General features: G+C 44.0%; 2 protein-coding genes across 4 annotated transcripts in view; both read left to right on the top strand.

The window, feature by feature from the left end:
• The window catches only part of LOC124174478 (HIV Tat-specific factor 1 homolog), a 36,102-nt gene extending 33,130 nt beyond the window's left edge, over positions 1-2,972 (top strand). For all 3 annotated transcript variants that reach the window (XM_046553677.1, XM_046553678.1, XM_046553679.1), the window contains exons 7-8: positions 1,713-1,849; positions 2,416-2,972. In XM_046553677.1, coding sequence (XP_046409633.1) covers positions 1,713-1,849; positions 2,416-2,554 — 276 coding nt within the window. In that variant the 3' untranslated portion in view covers positions 2,555-2,972. The remainder of the gene's footprint in view (positions 1-1,712; positions 1,850-2,415) is intronic.
• Positions 2,973-3,000: 28 nt separating this feature from the next.
• The window catches only part of LOC124174480 (protein vestigial), a 56,638-nt gene continuing 44,588 nt past the window's right edge, over positions 3,001-15,050 (top strand). The window contains exons 1-3 of the mRNA XM_046553682.1: positions 3,001-3,112; positions 3,198-3,442; positions 9,541-10,053. Of these exons, the coding sequence (XP_046409638.1) occupies positions 9,820-10,053 (234 nt within the window). The 5' untranslated portion in view covers positions 3,001-3,112; positions 3,198-3,442; positions 9,541-9,819. The remainder of the gene's footprint in view (positions 3,113-3,197; positions 3,443-9,540; positions 10,054-15,050) is intronic.

The raw sequence follows: 15,050 nt of genomic DNA, 5'->3' as shown, positions 1-15,050 counted from the left end.
GACATTATACAATTTAAATTAATAACGTTCGATTGCTTGAGCCATATTAGTGTGTATAAAAAATGTTAACAAATGGCATCATTTACAGTAAATAGTATAATGCCGAGGCGTTTGTATAATCGGAAAAGTGTGTCGAAAAACACAAAAGTAGATAACGACGCATTAATAAAGGAAACTGAGTATGAAGAGGACAAATTGTATGAAGCCAACATGCATTTTTTGTTTTTTTTGAGAGGCGTCATTCCTCAAATTTTAAGAAAATATGACGATGGCTCAAGAAAATCTGAAAAATAGGAATGAAGTTTAATCTTACACTTGACATGTTATATCTTATATACGCTGAATCTGTAATTGCGACGCGACATGGCTGTGGGTCACCGTCTCAATGTCGTCAGTTTTATGGGGTCAGGTCGGCTCTTCGGTTGATTAATGGCTTATTTCACCATCAGACCTTCTGTTTTACTTTTTTTTTTGTTGTTGTCGTTGTCGTTGGGTTTTTTCTTTTTTCTGTCTCTGTTACACCGCCATCGTTGGCGGTGTTGTACGAAAGACTTACGCACCGTTGTACAAAACTTGAATACAACCCAGAGTGGCAGAGCTGTGTTGAACTATCGAACATTCGATCGTCCTGATTAATTAACTTCAATTTACTTGGCGATGAAATTTTGGCGCCAGTTCTTACATTCTCTTGTACGCTCTTACACGAATTATATTATATGTAGTATACTGTGTGTGTATGTGTGCCTGGCTATACATGAGTACGATATATTCTTACCAACTGATATGTTCCACACCTTGGTCGAACGTAGGAAAGTCATTGACCCACATTTTGGGGCAAACTAATTGTAATTTAATTTGACAGCCTCGCAGGAGGAAAAAAAAAGATTGTGTAGGATCCAAGTTTTCTTTGCGAGTCAATAAATTTGAGCGGGTCATCGATGTTTTCATTTATCGTGTCGATGTTGGGTTTGGATATTATTTTTCTTATTATTTTCAGATCTCATTTATACTAGACATTCGTTGCTATTATTATTATTATTATTATTTTTTTTTTTTTTACTTTTTTGCTGTATCATTTAGTATATTTTTATTATTAAGGTCAGTAGAAATCTTTGATCAGAATAGCTTCGTACTGATACATGTTTGTTTCATTTTCTGTTGTACCAAATGCGAAAGAAACGTTTTGAAAAATGGCAAGAACTGTGTTACTTTGATTTATAAAGGAAAAAAGACGCATGAATCGGAAAATAGCAATATTACTTTTAGATTTACACAATCTCTGTGAAAGATATATTATACATGCATGGTTAACAGAATATAGTTTTTTCTCAGCCATCGACTAGTTTGCACTATCTTTCATTTCATGGCTGCATTAATTTTATTACGTCGCACTTTTTTTTATCCCTGGTAAAGATAAGGACAGAGTTTATCTACCAGTAGTACATCCATTGCGCGAAACAAATAGTCACTCAGCTCTGACAGTCTCTAACATTCGAAATTTATTGCTTCATATTCTTATCAAGAAGGTTTGGACTCTGTATAATCTATATCACTAAAATTGTTATTAACTGCTTGTAACAAGATATTGTTCGCCTATGTTTCGGACCTTATAGTTAATTTCGACACGTTTTATTCTCATTACAAGTTCTATTTTGTGTCTAGGAAATCGAGTATAATGTAATAATTAATTGTACGTCTTTTGTAATTTTTAGAGACACCCCGAAGGCGTTGCTCAAGTCACATTCAAGGAACCAGCTGAGGCGCAAGCTTGCATACAGCTGTTGAACGGGCGCTGGTTCGCCCAGAAGAAGATATCGGCTGAAATATGGGATGGAAAGACCAAGTACAAGTGAGTTTCTCCTACAGACGGATTGCCTTTTTTTACCGACAGTTTAGTCGTAAGCCTTGTGCGTCTTTTCCTACTCCGGAGTCGGCTTCTACAATACCGGTCGCAGGCTTTTTTGCCGGATGATGGTAACCTTGTCCCATCGCGGTACAGAGTCGCCCTTCAACTGACATGAGACTCCACCGAGTCTCTTGATCCGCAGACAGTTACGACCAGCCGATAAAGCATTTTGTGCAAATCAATACTGATTCGTTTACTTTCCTGCAGCATTTTCATGACCATGATACAAAAATGACCACATTTATCGATTGTAGGTATGTTTGAAATTGTTTTGCATGATTTTTGAACTATGAATTCGAATAGCTTTTTATTCTGTTGCATGACAGATCGATTTTCATGACGCGCCGAAACGAACATTCAAAATTGATATCAACTGACGAAATTATGCGACTTGAGAGGATTTTTTTTCGTGTAAACTTTGTCTTTGATAACTTGAAGAGTTGAAGCTGGTCTCTGTTTGCGGGGAATCCTTCACGTTTGCTCTGCAACCTTGGTTTTCTTTGCTTAAGAATCGTCGAAACGGAGGCCGAGATTGAGGAGCGCATCGCGAAATGGGACAAGTTTTTGGACGATGAAGATGACAAGAAGGAAGCCGCCAAGAAGAAGGCGGCAGAGGACTGTGAGGCAGAACAAAAAACTGCAGTCTAACCTGAGAGAGGGACGCGTCGATGTTCACTCCAACTCTATAATGTGTTTGATTTTTTTTTTCAATTAAAACTTTCAGGCAACTCCCAAATTTTCTTCAAATTCCAATATGACCCATAGAATCAGTGCGATTGTGCTGATTTTGTCTATTTTCCTTGCTGCTGTTTTATATTTTTATTTTTTTCTTAATGTTCTTGAAAATTTCTGTAAGGGCGAGTAAAACCGGAAATCGTAATCACTTGCCATTATTGATTCGTGATACGATACAGCCGGAAAATTGATTTCAGAGTACAGACTTATTGTACGTGTAATTTTAAATACATACAGCTATGGCCGACCGATCGCTGCTATATTAGCAATATCGGTTAAAAATTGTTGTTGATAGCTTGTAAGGTATAATAATACTAAATGAGCAATTTCACTATTAATATGTGTTTTTTATTATCTAGCCTGAGGTTGGCAATTCGTTAAACCTTAATCCAAATATTCCTGGTGAATGAAAATCGTGCTTTTCAAATCTCATGAATTTACGTCCAGTCATGCTCTCTCAAGTAATATGCGGTAAGTGAATCTAAATTCAATAACTACCGATTTCTGTAAAAAATGTTCTATACCAATTATGTTAATTTGATCCGGAGGGTTATAGGTCACGGCGTGAAACTCGTCGAGTGAGAATGTCGATTTCTAGAAGAGTGCAGATTGCTAGCAGGTATAAATAATGAATGCTGAAAGTATTATGACGCCGGCCTCAATAGAACCACGGCGGCAAGAGCTAAGGCTTTTCTTATAATAGTCTGGAGATCGGCGCGCGGCGCTTCCATCTGCTGGCAACGCGGTCAACTGTGATCGAATGCCCCAGCAATTAAACTGGTACCTACAGCTTTTATTAACGTAAGTAAGTGTACGAAAAAGACAATGCCACATTTATTCTGTACTGAAAAAAAGTAGAAAAAAAAAAGAATCTCGATTGAAGTGGTTGCATATTGAGGTAAAAAACTAATTAAACGGGTTTCGTTATCGTAAAATATTTCGACAAAGTGCAAGCTCTGGAGTTGTTTGTATTATACGTAAAACAATAATTCGAGGAATCAACAAATTTTAGTGCTGAAATAAATACAGCAAGAATTTTCTCTGGATAGCGCAGTTTTTTTTTAAGCATAGCGAAATCGGCCTCTCAATGCAGCAGACCCGTTAGTTAAATTTACGAAATTCTAGCACTTGCAAGAAATCTTCTTGCCGAGTGGATTATTCATTCCGTGTACGAGTTGATTTTTTTTTTTTTATCAAATTCGCACACTGGTCATTATAACCGTATAATGAAAGAAACCCGTATTGTATTTGGAGAATGAACAGAATTTGATATAACGGACACCCCGGGATGAGCCGTGATCGTCACACGGGACGCTGCATCGGAAGAAGTGGACCGCGATCGTTGCAGTGTCATCCTCAGGAGCAAACTTCTCGTCGGCAAAGATGTTGGGAATCTCCTAATTTGCTACATCGGCATTCCGAGCGCTCCGCGAGCCGCGTGCTGTTGCTTCTGCTCTCCGTGAGACTCGGCCGTTCGCTTCGCTTCGCTTTGCCCCGTGCTAGCCGGTTGCCAATCTGCCCTCGAAAAACATTCGCCGGTATTAGAGCGGATCCTTTTCTCTTAAATTCTGCAACCGCAAGCTGCAGCGTCGATTCAGAGAAGGTTCGATTAGCTGCATATGTCCCCCGTGATTTTTCAAACCACAAAATGTCCTTCGGAGTCGAACCTTGAACCGTTGGAGAGAAAGAAAAAAAATGTCTTTCGCTGAAAAACGTTGTTCCGCGACGCTGCAGCCTCTAATCATAACTGACGGCGTAATCAGTTACGTATACTATTGCTCTGCTGGAGTTACTTGTGGTTAGAGCAAAACTGCGGCGTCGATCGGTATTCACCTCGTGTGTCTCGATGTTCACCGGAACAAAGTAGTTAGTTCTAATCGTTTTGCAAATGGTTCGAGTCGGGTGGAAATTATTGACGAAAGAACTCGACGGTTTGCTTCGATTTCCGCCCCGCTGTCTTGGTCTTCTTATGTAGCTTCTCTATATTTTATACGAGATTCCAGCATACTCGTGTAAATAAAACTTATTCGTCCCTGCGGCAAAGTCATAGAAAAACAAGTTACAATAACAGATCAAATGTTGCAGTTTCAGCAGGTAGGCGGTGTCGTACACTTGTCACTGACGAAAACGATGCAGCGCCTAATTCTGCAAAACTGCGAAGCGGATTGCTTGTAAGCGTCGAGTTATTTTATCCTCATAGCTGGTAGCGTATCAGCGTTTGTTCCGTGTCAGGTTACGGTATATATACGTACAATTTATTTACAGCAATGAATCGCAAGGACCTTTCGAGTGGATAAGAGTCGGGGTTAATGGATGAGGATAAGCTCGAGGACCGAGCTTCGACTAGCCGTAGAATCGGTGCGTATACGTGCGGATAATGCCGAAGGAAAATCGCGAGCACGGCAGAAGCGCGCCCCGTAAATCTCTAATAAAAGCACCCCACGAAGCATATTCTTCAAGCCACGGTCGTCCCATTCATCCTATCCGTGGAGGACGATGGGTGGATGGGTGTAAGCCCTGACCTCTCTCCAACCTTAATATCGCTGACAAATTTAATGTCGAACTATTAGCAGCGGGGAACCACCCCTGCATTGTCGAGTGGCCACGTGCGCTCTGACTCCCCCACATACACTGTGCTTTCGTTTGATGTGCAGCTTCGCGGGCGACGAGAGTTTGGCGAGAGAGAGAAAGAAAGAGATAAAGGGGAGTAAAAATAAATTATTCGTACGAAGAGGAGAGAGACGCGTTCGTTATAATCGGTACACATATATACCCACTCAAGCGTTAGCACCGTGTCCGTATTACAATAGGCTCGTGTCACGGCCCTCGGGTTTATTGGATTTCCTCGACACCCCAAGTGAGCGTGTGTTATAGTAAATAGTAGCTACACCGACCCCGGTCGTTCCCCACCATCCGAAGACCTGTCGCCGGAATTGCTACCCGGATTAGCCGCCTCTATGCGCTGTTTGAATACAATTTGATACGGTCAAGTGTCGCACTGCAGCGGATCAACGCGGTAATTTCCTTTAGTTCCTCACTTGAATGATATACATATATGTATACCTACACGGGTCATATTTACCGTGCACCGTATCTTTCACCGGATTACCTGAATACGAATGAGCATATGAATAATCTGAGATCAATTGGCATTATAGTAACGAATAGCGACGGTGTATATAGTAATGCGGCGTATACAATGTTTCAAATTCGACGATACAAGTTAATTGTTATTTAGCTCATAGAATCCAGAAACACATAACTACTGTGTGCTTTTCACCAACAATGAACCGGCGAACGAGGCAAGTTTCTAGGTAACAATAGTATTTTCGACTAATACTTTGACTATCACGATCACGAGTAGAAGGTAGAGGAGACCGGTGTCAGTTGTAACAATTTTTACAAAATATTTTTTTTTTCCGATCATAGATAATTTCTGAGTGATTCTTTTTCTCCCAAATTAATTGACTTTTACTCTTTCCATTTTAATTTTTGTTAGTCCAAAAATACGCGCGGTATTATTATTAACAATCGACTTAAGACACTGCCGCACGTGTTACAATTGAAACCTTACCGTTGTCAATTGTAACAGCCTTGCTGTCAATTGTATAAACACAGACGCATCACGGGATAATCATATCGGACAAATTTATTTTCTCTTTATAAACGGTCTTTGAATGTTACTGTGACGTCAGTAGCGTATTTTTTTCTTCTTTATATGGAAGACCAGGGCACGACAGCCCCCCTGATTCGCTAATTATTTTTTGTGTCTTTCGAGTACCGGGTACAAGTTATTTTGATTTATCTCGAGAAAATTTATCATCATTTTGCCATAATTAACACAAAAATAGGTCCCGAGGCACGACGGACCTCCTCCAAAAAATAACAAAAGTAAATTGGTTTTTGGAAAATTCTTAAATAGTGTTCGCGTGCCACAATCTCCCCTATCCTTATTTAAAGTAAATGACAACAATTGAACAACAAATAAAAGTATCAGTTAGACAAACAGTTGTTGCATACAAATAACGCACTACCATTATTGCGAGTGATATGTGCCCATTTTTTACACTCAGTCCATTCGAGTCATTCTTTGTTGCTCCGAGAATACGGCTCCAAGCAGATTAAACAAAATGTATCTTCGTCCGAAGACTATCGCTCGATTGATTTACTCGGTTTTTTGGTTATTCCTTTCTTCTCGGTGGTCGTGAAATTGGACAGGGAATTGCGTAAGGAATGAAAATGGAAATATCAGTAGGATTTGAACAGTATTACAATTGACACTTACGGGAATTTTATATAAACAAACAAAAATATTGTCCTCCGAATCGTAACCTTCAAATTCTAACCTACATCACTGACAGTCAAAGCATCGATGTAGTTTATATCAATTATAAACAACACTCATGGCTTACATACAAGAAGCAAACATATTGGAAGGAAAATATTTACTTTCGGATAGAAAAAATAGACAATTGGACACAGCACGGGGAAGATTTGCATAAATTCTGTGAAACGTTCGTGAACAAAAGCGGGACAGTATATCTGTAAATGAGTTCAAATAGTTAGCATATAATCGGCAACATGGCGGAGTAATCTTCACTGTAACAATTGACACCCTGTTATAACTGGCACTGGTACCCCCTACGGTAGAAAATGTCTATTACGTTTAAAACGTCTTATTTATTCTTGAAGCTTGATCTTTCAAGCTTAAGCTTCGGTCTGCATTCAATCTACTTCCGCCTCGGTCAGCTAATTCCTGAAAACATTGATAGTATGAGAAATTTTTGTTCCCACCCTCATTAAATTTCCTAACCTTCTTCACATATCTTCATGAAGATCAGCGTATGTGAAAATCTCAACGTTATGCCGCGCTATGCATGATTCGGAACACGGCGTGAGCGATTTGGTTAGATCGTTAGCTCTCATGTATCATTTAAACGCGTGTCCGCGAATCGCGTTCTGGAAGTCCACATAATCCAACAAACAAGATGTGAATCGACACACAAATCAGTGCAAGACGTGTAAATGTTATCGAGTCCTGCAACCGTGAAACAGGATCAATCTACTCGAGCATTGCAGAATCAATTAAAATCCCGTCAGTTTCTAAAATCGGTAAATGATAAAATAAAATTACGATCAGTCGCAGAGCATTTGAAAGAAGTTGCAAAGTACGCTGCAAAGGCTGGGAGATATTGTAGATTCTTAAAAATGAGGCGACGACGCAAGAGGAACGATTCGATGTTACACTTGTCGGAGGAAAAAAACGGGAATAGAAAAAACGGAAAAAAGAAGAAATACCTACGTTGAAAAATAAGGAAAGAGTAAAAACACAAAAGAACGGTTGAAAATTCCGTCTTGGAACGAGAGCGTAAAAGCTCGGCGGTGGAAAATTAAGCTTCCCGAAACACCGCGAAACTGTTAATTAAGACTCATTACCGGGGCCTCTAGAGGAAGATACGGTGCGAGGGTGGGTTAGCCGGGTACCCGCGGTGTAGGAACTTCTTAATACCGCGGGGTGCGGAAGGGAGGGAGGGAGGGCGGGAGGGCGAGGAGGGGGTGTCGGGTTCATTGTGAGATCAATACGAACTCCTCGTAGGAGTGGCGCGAGGGTTCCCCGTCCGTTTCCCATTGGCGGTTGAAGAGAGGCCTCCGGATTGGTCGGATTCGGCGCTGCCAGGAGGCGGCACCGACGGAGAGCCCGAGGCGATCGGGTTCGACCCTCCGCGGGCTCCGTGTGCAGTAAACCCGGTGTTAAAAAGAGGAAGAGAGGATGAACGCCGGTAGAAAAAGACAGCCGGAGGCGAAACGTCGGGGTGGAGGGGGATGCCAGGCCTCTGGGATTCAGTCTGTGTTTGCCCACCAGAGACACACCACCACCTGCACTGCAGGGTGTACTTTATTCGGGGGGTGTTAATCCGGCAGTGGAGCAGCAGCAGCAGCACCCACCGCGTGCTCAAGCATTTCCCGGCAAAACGGAAATCCGCCCTTGCAGATCCGATGAACCGATCCCGATCGCGATCGTTGATCGATAAAACGGTTTCACACACCGTTTAACTTATCGGATTAAATTCGCCGCTCTTTGTCACGCACGGTTTTTTGTTTTCATTTTTTTTTTCCTTTTTTTTTTCTTTTTTTCCTATATATTTCCGCGCGGTTTCACCGCACTCCCCGAAGTGTCATCCTCCGAGGTATCCTCGCTAATCCGCCGAACGACGCGGAGACAGTGAACCGAGGAGGAACAGCTTCGGACGTCAACGTATGTGTCAGAACGTGAGATTGGATTGTGAGGGGCTCCGATTGGCCGAGAGGATCGATGCCCGCGGGGCGGAGAAGGGAGTTTGACGTCTTGGTGACAGGTTGAAACTCGGAGCGACGGTCCGCAGGGACTAGCGTCGTGACTCGTGGACCGACTGGTTCCGACGGGCTGCGCGTCCCAGGAAACCGAATTCGTTCCCCGCGAGGAACGCGTCGCACACAATCGTTATACCTCGACGATTTCAAGTACAGCCATTGCGATCGTCGGTGCTGCTGATATTTATCGCGTACGTCGGTCTTGAGTGTCGTAACCACGTGGAAGGTTTCTCTCGTAATCGTCGACGCACGACTTTATCCTTAAGTTTCCTTCGATCGCGTGAGAACTGACAACGAATCCGGCCAATCACTGCGCCACTACGTTCCTGTGTTTGAAATTGTGATAAAACGGATTACCCGCGGGTTAATTGTGAATTAAAATACGTCAAGTTACACGATACACTCGTCAACGGTACACCTATATTTTAATACCACAAAACAACGTCGACAGTGCAAGTGTGAAAATTTCATCGAAAGTGTAACGTTTATTTTTTTTTTTCTTGTTTTTTATGCTTTGTACCCTTTCATTTCTCTCTCTTTTAATCGAGGAACGGAGTCATGCGTTAATCGCCGCTAATTCCCATCCGCACCAATCACTGGCGAGGATCAACGAGAACCAGCCGCGTCCGCTCGGTTTGTAAAACCGGCGCGGTCATCCCGGGGCGAATAAGCTCGGAGTCAGGTTGCTAAGGAGAGATTTTTGGAAATCGGCAACCATAACGAGCGTCGACGGGGTAAACGGGGCCAACGGGGCTTTGAATAGTGGTGCGACGTTCAGCTACGCGGGTCGCCAGGCCGGCTCGGGGGGGCCGGGCCCGGGTGGAGTGATGAGCTGCCCCGAGGTCATGTACCAGGCCTACTATCCGTACCTGTATCAGCGGGCCCCGCCGCCCCCGCACCCGAGCCACCCCCATGCCGTAACCCACCCCCATGCCCAGGGCCACGCCGGCCCCCATACCGCCCACGCCGCGCACGCTGCACATCCGGCTCATCACAGTCCTGCGAGACCCGCGCCCTTTCAACCCTTTTCCACGGCCTCTGCCACCCACCAGTACGACAGGGTGAGTAATCATGGTTTTATCTTTCGTACGCTGGATGGTTTGTCATCGCAACGCTACGCGGCGTTGCAGAAATTCCGGTTTTCATCTCGGTGCCTTACGGATGTACTCGCGTACTTTGACATTATGTCGGCAAGTGGTTGCAGTTTCGTGCTTAATTGGTCCGTGTAAACATTTGTTTTGAAGCAATGAACCGCATCTGGGTTTAGTAATTGATTCTCTATCGGACAATTTGATCAAAGTTCGATTTTGGTCGTAAATTTTCTAATCGAAGACATTAAAAGTCAAATTAACGTGGTCGCAAACGGTGCACAAATGCTACCCTGTTTTAATGTCGCAACCCTTTTACAACGTGGAAAAATGATTCTACACCAACGGCTGCTGATCGTGATCTCGTAATTACTACCGCGATTGATCATATTGACGATCGGACTGCAGCTTGTAAAAATTGCATTGTCTCATGATTGTGTTATCACAGTTCCTTGTTTTTCCACCAGAATTTCATCAGGTAGAATGTTGAAATTATATAAAAAATTGTTCCAATCGTTGAGACCATGAAAGATGAGGGAAATTCCGCTTCTTGAATAAAATACCAGACATATCTCTTCAACAACTTACTTATGTGTTAATATTTATGTTCCTTTCGTTGCGGAAACGGACGATACGTGTACAACTGCAATCACTCTATTTGTGCGGTATGTATCTTGGTTTAAATATGCCAAGATACGATCGACGATACAATTCTCACCACAAAGTAAAACATTACAAACATGAATAAGTAAACTGCATTTGTGGGTGGGATACAGTCTTTTTGGACATAAAAATTCCCTGTAGTTTACAGTTGTCACGATGATGAGTTCACGATGTGTGGCAAAGAAGTTTGGGCCGCTATAGATCTCGGCGACACAGACTTTTGAGAGACGGACACTGGCTGGTGCTAGAAATATAATAAGGTCGGTCCCTAATCCGATTAGCACTTGACGTGGAAAAATCGAACACAAAGGACTGGGGATCCTCGGTGGACAGGTATACAACGGGATTATGACACCTCCTAATGATCATCCATTCGGATCTCCTCTAATACCCCAGGTAAACACCGTATACCTGCAGCGTTAAGCTCCGACCAGATCGATAGGGGGTGTTTAATCGCGTTAAAAGACTCGTGTTACTTTACCCGCGGACAAGTTTGTCGTAACATCGTAACTCACTGCGTCTACCGCTGTTCGTCCGGGCCTCCATATTTATTTCCGCGATGTCACTTTGGTCTGACTCGAGTTGACTTGTCGCTGTTTGATAACCGTCCGAAGTACTGGAAAATTACTCAACCCGGCTAGGCTAATTCGGACCCGGCGAACGAAAGTGGAAATTCTTTATTCCAAGTCGCGTTGCTCATCCTGAAATAGTTTTCTTCGTCTTTCGAGGGTCCCTCCGACCATTGTGTCATTTTAATCTGTCTGGCAGGAGGTCGGGCGTGCCTCGAGTACCTTACTCGCGTTTGCCTCGCGGTGTGTCGGGTGTTATTTTGCCGGCAACCGCCTTCGTGCTTGGGTATATATTATAATGCTCGCACTTTTGCGTCGTCGCCAAATACTCGCTGTTTCTCTCACACGAGTTTTTATCTCCGGTATAACGTTTCGTTTCTTATTACAATTTCCTCGTTCCTTGGTGTCTTTTTACTTTGTTTCTCCCGACACCCGTTGAATAACTCCCTCGTCGCCTCTTTGCGCGTCGAGCCGTCTAGGTATATAACTTTCTCTCCCTCTTTCTTTTTCTACTCTTTCACCCTTATGATTTACGCCCACGCCTGTGCGGTTTAGTGAACGTTTAGCGAGGCCGGCTAACGCGGTGATGAACTAAAACCGTCTCTTCGTCCCTTTGAGCAACCGAATGAACGACGTGAAAGTGACAGCGGACGATGCGTTGTCGCTTTGGATGGGCTGTAACGCGCACAGATTTTTACTCTCTTGCTTTTTATACTCATTTTGGTTAACGAGGTTCTCGGTTTTAACGTAACGGAGTCGTTATATCACGCGACTGGGTATGATTTAATTACAAACCCCTTCAATCGAGTACTTCAATTCCTTTTACATCGATAAAAACTAATTTTTCAACGTCCGTATAACGCTCCTCAAGACTTGATTCTGCATCACTTTTTCAAATGTCGGCCGACCATTGAACGCAAAAACTTATCGCTTGTACTTTCCGTATGTAGTGGAAAATATTTCTTCGGAGCAGTTTTTCGACGAGTTTTCAACATTTTCTGCAGCCACGGCAATTAATCTTGGAAGTATGGATCAGTGCAGTCCGTGATTCCGGCGAAATAAAGAAATTTCGAAATAGAATAAAGGTCGTGTCTCGCAACGGTGGCCGGTGCAGATGCCGAGGTTCGCATCAGGGGTCCTTCGAACGCCCGTGGCGCGACCTTCGGGAGGTATAATAAAAAGAGTGAGACCGATAATAATTATTTTATGGGTATACGGAAGAATACAGAATGTAGGTAAGCGTATAAGCGCGCAACTTGTTGCAGCCTTTCGTACATGCAGTTAATTAACAAGCTATGGCACTTATTGCTGTTAATGCCACAATATCTAATGATATTCGAAATGGACTGTATTAGATGTGTACACCGCACTCCGGACTATTGTCATCGAGGTGATTATCGACCTAATTAAACACAAAGAAAAACAACGCTAATTATTTTTAATTACGTCGTTAGGTCGTAATTTTCGTATGTACATATATATATATGTATATATATATATATATGTAAGACAGATGCAGTATAATAGGAAAAGTCGGTTGACGTTCACGTCACTCGCCATAAACTACCTGATTACCATTTACGAGGTATCTGGAGGGGGGTTCATTGATATCATGCCAGCCAGCTTGTACATCTGTATAAAGTCACATTAGACTCGTCATTCGATCGCCCAAAACAAACCTGCGTACAGCGTGAATTTAAAATTAACGCATCCCTCCGAACGAACCCTCAGTTCTCACGGGACAAAAGACACAACGGAACCGATACCTTCGAGGCTCAGCTGTGATGTGACGTCGAAGACGATCGGCTCGTTCGGCTCCCGGCGACGAGTTACGGAACAGTGATAAAATTTTTTCCATCGCAGAGGCTGTAGCCCGGGCCCTCTACGTGCGCACGTGAACGCTGCACACGTGTACGTACATGCATACGTCTTGTTTCGTCCTTCCTCGAGGCGCTTGACGGATGTCTTGTCCCCCTGAACAGTGACGACAGATATCTCGTGCTGCGGGGGCCGCAGGTTAAGCGGTTAGGGGGAAAAAAACGGAGTCGGAACTTAGGCATCATGGACTACTTAGGCCAGGCGTTGGCAAAAAAGGCCCGGCGCGGCGACGAAAAGGAAAATGAGTGATAAAAAGAGGCGCGGGAATAAGGAAAAAAGGAATTACGTATGTATCAGTCAACCAGCCGTAACGTCCTTCGCCAGACGCGTCCGTGAACCTGCGGCACAACTCGTTGCAGGATACGCTGCGAAGACACAATAAACTCATAAACGTTTTAGTGGCGTCCTAAAACCGGGAACCGCCGCCTGCACCGATGACTTTCAACCGTGAGTTCCACAAATGCAGCCTGATGTCTAGCTCCATCGGCGCTCGGCGATGTCCGAGAGATAAGCTCGCGGCGAGTATCCAGGCTATAATACTAGCGTCCTCGGGAACCGGGAGCTGAGGGACAGCTGACCGCGCTGCAGGACACAGCGCGGTTAAAACGCGCCAAGAGAACCGGCTGCGGATCACCTGAGGATCGAGGAGTCCGAGTATTATACCAGGCCGTGGACTAACGGGGAACGCGACGCTGCAAGAAGAACCAGCTATCCTTCATTAGCACTGCTCGACGTGATTCCGATGCTCGTTACAGCCGCAAACCGGCGACCCGCGCTCTTCTTTTGACTACATGGTCCACGGATATTATACCTCGACGTGGAATTCCTAGATTCAGCTGTGAGAAAATAAGCGCCGATAAGCTACGGGGCTTCGTATAATACAAAAGGAGATCCTTCCGTTCGCCGAGTTCGGCTTTGGTTGACGAAATAATCGGGCGATCCGGAGCAACAAAATCGATCGAAATGCGGGAAATTGCCCTTGGACGCATTTTTCTAATCGCAAACTGATGAAATTTTAAACGATACCTAATTTTTTCCCCGAGAACAACGTCTGTACGATTCCAGTATCGAACGGTTCGATCCAAGAAGAGGACAAAACGTATGGTAACCTTCTTCCAAATATATTATGCAGTTTGAATATGGAACCGACCGGCAAATATCGAAGAAACGGGACAACGACTAGTCGACCCATTCTTCTCCATCCATCCCATCGATTGCACCCTCTCGTTTCGGTAATCATTTCAGTGGATTTACTCACTACCTACGTCTCTATGAACGCGTGGTATTATCCCAATGCTCGTAAACGCGGAGGCTGGATGGCCAGGTATTCAACAGCAGCCGGAGGATCTCCGAGTATCTCGTCAATTAATGAACCTATGTCGTCGCGAAGACCACCCCGACGGTACACGCGGGGTACATGCACCCTGAGATAGTCTATTCCCTTCCCTCAGGAATAGACGAGATCGTAATGCCCGTAGGACCAGCTTCTGGCTCCCGACTCGAATCCTCGGATCTCCGTCCTCAGCTCCCTTGGAACTTGAGTTTGGGCATTTTTCGAGCTCAAACGGCACCGCGTTTACCTGAGCAAGTTTTACGATCGCCGCTCCGAGGTGGCGATGTGTCCCCGCATTATCGTCAAGGCGGGATCTGGACTCCGAAGTCCTCCGTCTTCGCTTCTTACCTTTCCTCCTACGTTCTCCGGCTTCTTTTTAGAAGGAAAAACAAGCCGTTATACGCCACGCGGGCAATACCTTTATACGTCACGTTCGGGTGACGCTTGTACACTCAACGCTTGTCTTCGTGTCTTCGGTTATAAATTTCAATGAAGAACTTGATTGAATTTCCCTACCGAAGGTGTAC

The sequence above is a fragment of the Neodiprion fabricii genome, chromosome 1 (genome assembly GCF_021155785.1).
Source record: "Neodiprion fabricii isolate iyNeoFabr1 chromosome 1, iyNeoFabr1.1, whole genome shotgun sequence".
NCBI lineage: Eukaryota > Metazoa > Arthropoda > Insecta > Hymenoptera > Diprionidae > Neodiprion > Neodiprion fabricii.
Note: the sequence above shows the minus strand (reverse complement) of the source record. Positions and strands in the feature narration are given on the sequence as shown.